General features: G+C 40.2%; 1 protein-coding gene across 1 annotated transcript in view; it reads left to right on the top strand.

The window, feature by feature from the left end:
- Positions 1-4,220, top strand: part of Morc1 (MORC family CW-type zinc finger 1) — a 181,174-nt gene that overhangs the window by 164,741 nt on the left and 12,213 nt on the right. Inside the window, exon 22 of the mRNA XM_021209326.1 lies at positions 2,204-2,270. Within this exon, the coding sequence (XP_021064985.1) occupies positions 2,204-2,270 (67 nt within the window). The remainder of the gene's footprint in view (positions 1-2,203; positions 2,271-4,220) is intronic.

The raw sequence follows: 4,220 nt of genomic DNA on the forward strand, positions 1-4,220 counted from the left end.
CTCTCTCTCTCTCTCTCTCTCTCTCTCTCTCTCTCTCTCTCTCTCTCTCTCTCTCTCTCTCTCTGCTCAAGTGCTCTCTCTTGCCCCTCCTCTGTCTCCCTCCCCCTTCTGTATGGTCCCCTTCTGTGTGGTCCCCTTCTGTGTGGTCAGTGCCAGAAAGCCGCTTCCCCGTAAACCTACCCTTTCTATACTCTACTGTGGCTCAGCTCATGCCACCATGGAGAATAACTTATCAGTTTTCACAGTCCCTTTTAAAATTATAATGTTTGCCCCAGGGTTCAGTCTTCTACTCTCCTTCCCACTTCCATGATTTCTCCGAGACTCCCCAAGAATATCTCAGCAAATCTATTCATTATTTATTTCATGTTCATACGATGTAATGCATTTCAGATGAGATTTGAACTTAACAGCAGAAAGTTCTCATCTAACAACGTGTAAGCCAGCAAAAGTCTCCATGGACAGTTTTTCCTGGGAAACCTTCATCCTTCTTAGTAGTCATTCCTCTTCAGTCCAGTATTTGTGCCCCATCCTAAGGCTGCCCGTGTGTATTCTCTCTTTACCACTCCGTCCCTGGCTCCAGGTAACACACACAGTGCCTTCACTGTCACTGCCTGAGTTTTCAACTCTGCTTGTTTTGTTTTTGGTTTGGGACAAGGTCTCACTATGTAGGCCTGGCTGGCCTGGAATGAGCAGCGAGAACAGACTGGTCTCAGGTTACAGAGCTCTTTTTGCCTCTGCCTCCTGAGTGCTGGGATTTAAGGTATGCACTCCCCTGCCCAGCAATTGTCCTTACTGAAAACTAAGTTACAAAGTCTTACTCAGTCACCTTACTTGGGGACCCTCAGCCAACATGCTTGACTGTCATTCCTAGCATTTTTTGTTTTTTTCTCTTTTTCTCCTTTCCTCTTCCATCTGCACCATTATTTTGCAGTCACTTCCCTTGGCAATGTCTTTTTCCTGGCATCCTCTGTTGCCTCAGTAAGGGGAACATCTTCCTGTCATCCTTTGTTGCTTCTATAACTTCATCAACTATTTTCTCACAACTTCACCTTTGGACTCATCAGTGAGGCCCTAAGAAATCACAGTCTTTCCTTTTCATCTTAATTAGAATGATTTTTAATTCTACAACAAGGACATTTTTTTTGGTAATGGTCTCTTAATTTTAAAGCCAACATCTTAATTTTAGTGCCAGTTTTTCAGAGGTTTCCAACCACTACTTTGCCATCAAGTGTGGTTCCAATTGGTGATACAAAAATTGTTAATATAATTTTGATCTTGAAATTCATATTTAACTTCAAGTACTCATTTGAGGTTTGGCCAGAATGAATTTTGAAATATTTCCAATGTTTGTCATTGTGGACTAGTTGACTGTTGTTTTTGAATACAAGTCAGCAGGCGAAGCTAGTGGTGCCAGCATGCACTTGGAGAGCCTGTACATCCATTAGTTCCTTTTGTGTTTGCCTTAAGGGAGGTTGGCAGGTCCTCATCATTTATCCATCATCTAACCCTTCCCCTGTTGCTCTCCTGTTCTACATGGCCTTCAGTAGCAATAAACTACGGCAGTGGTTAATTCTGTGAAGCAAAAGTACCAGGACAGTGATAACAAGGAATTACAGAGCAGGATAGAAGCAACACACTGCAATTCCACACAGAAATTGTACACTAAATGGCCAACTTCTCTTAAACTATAATTCTGAGATTTCCTGAATGATCAGATCTTCTAGAAATAGCAGACTTCTTCCTGCTTTAAAGTTCAACTCTCTAGTGGAGACTCAGCTCTCATCTAGACTCATCAGAACTCTGAACCTGAATCGCAAGGAGAGAGTGGCATATGAGAGGAAAAGACAGGTGGGTCATCTCAGGGGAAGGTGGAGTGAGAGGCGATTTGAGCAGACGGTATCCGCTATCCACATTCTTGTAACAAGCATTGCAAAACATTACAGACAAGAGGTTACAGAAGTTCTTAGATCGTTATTCCACCTGTACATATGTCATGTAAATTATTATGAATTGCCTTAGGAATGTGTTATAAATTGTCCTGAAATTGGCATAATTTACAAATGATGTTTAACACATATTCAAACTCTACACAGGTAGTTAGTGAGCTGGCGTTTTCTTTCTTTCTTTCTTTTTTTTTTTTTTTTTTTTGGTGTAATTTATAGTATGCTCATAAGCCTGATATTTTGTCTGTGTTCTTTTGAAGACAAACAAGAGCTGTGTGATGATACTCCAGTGGTGAAAGGAAATTGTTCAGCGCTTCACTGGAAAAGGTGTGTATCCTATAATTATACAGATTCCAAATGAGCGTAATTATGCTGCTGGAAAGTAATTATCAATGTGGAAGTAGAAAAAGACTGAAAATAATAGCAACAGAGGCAATTAAGAATGACACCCAGTCTTACAGCACAGCCGAAAGCATAGGCATTCTCCTTTTCCATAAATCTTTTCATTTCTTTTGTGAGGATTTGGGAATAGCGAAAGGGAGCAAGCTTCACTTCCTGTTCACAGTAGCTAACGATCTACAAATGACTGTACTGTCACCAAAGAAGTGAGAGTCGCCGGGCCGTGGTGGCACATGCCTTTAATCCCAGCACTTGGGAGGTAGAGACAAGCGGATTTCAGAATTCGAGGCCAGCCTGGTCTTCAGAGTGAGATCCAGGTCAGCCAGGGCTACACAATGAATCTGTCTCAAAAAAAAATCAAAACGAACAAACAAACAAGCCTGCAGTAGCCCTGTCACTTGGGAAGTGACATTTAAATTTTCCCATGGCATACATCGTCCTTACTGTATTCCTTTTAGCCTCTACTTCGTTTCCCAGGAGTTCTAAATTATCTATGATGCAGACATCCCTTCCTGTCTGTACATAAATACTTGGATGCGCTCTGCCAGCCTGTGTCCCATCAGCCCCGCATCCATTATAGTTGGGTCTCAGGTCACTGTTCTCTTCCTTCGGGCCTCCTAGCTGTCCTTGGCAGATGTGGCTATCCACAGTGGCTCTGCTGTAGTGCCTAGGTACATGACAAGTCCTTCACCAGTTGCATTCCATCTTGCTTGGCTGTTTCCTGCCTTTTCCATGAGAAATAAACCTAACTCCGTAAGAACACAATCTGCCTTTTCATTCCTGTGTCTCTAAGTAGCCAGACAGATGCCTGTCCATAGTGGGCACTTGATGTTTATTTGGATATCCACCAGTGCTGTTGCCAGGCCTTGTCATGAAAAAGGCTGTAATATAGAAGTATTTGTTAAAATGAGTTAAAAATTAGGATAGAGTCAGATACTAGAATGTTTGTATGTTCGGTGTGTGTGTGTGTGTGTGTGTGTGTGTGTGTGTTATATGAATGTATGACTTTTAGTTCTTGAGGTTCATTTTAACACCGTTGAACCAGGCTGGGTGGTAGTCGTACATGCCTTTAATTCCAGCACTTGGGAGGCACAGGCAAGCAGATCTCTTGAATTGGAGAACAGTCTGATTTACAGAGATGGTTTCAGAACAGCCAGGGCTACACTAAGAAACTGTTTTTCAAAAAAAATAAAGAAAAAAAAAAAAAGAAAGAAAAACAGAAAATAAGCAACCAATGAAACAAAAAGCCCTGTTGACTTAGTATAAAATGAATGTTAGGTCTAACATTCATAATCATATAAAACAACCTTAATGGAAGAAATTGGTCCAATCCAGATGTGATAAAGATGATTATAATAAAAGTAGTTATCAGTTACTGTTTGTTGAGCACTTAATCCTGAGAGCTGAACTAGTTATTCATTTCATGTAATCCTCAGTACCCTAATATGAGGTACGCCCCGCTATTACTTGTTTCATTAGTGCTTAGGATGCTAGGCACATGCTGTACCACTGAGAAATGTCTCTAGCCCTGTGACATTTGACAGAAGAAATGCTGTCCTGGGATCTGGCCCAAAATATTTTACCCTTACTGTCAACACCAGAGACAATTTCTGGCAACTTTAAAATGCTTTTAGAAAAAAAATCTTAAAATATCAATATATAGAAGATTATAATTAATGATCATTTGAATATTTTATATATACTCTATAACAGATGACTAAGCAATAGTTTATATAATATTCTTCATCTTAAAATGGATGGATGAACTAAGACAGTATGCTTAATGCTAAAGAACAGTTGGCAGTAGAGGCACCTTCCTCATTATTTAAATTATTACCCCGTTCTTTTTTTTTTTTTTTTTTTTTTTTTTTTTTTTTT

The sequence above is a fragment of the Mus pahari genome, chromosome 12 (assembly GCF_900095145.1).
Source record: "Mus pahari chromosome 12, PAHARI_EIJ_v1.1, whole genome shotgun sequence".
NCBI classification, from domain to species: domain Eukaryota; kingdom Metazoa; phylum Chordata; class Mammalia; order Rodentia; family Muridae; genus Mus; species Mus pahari.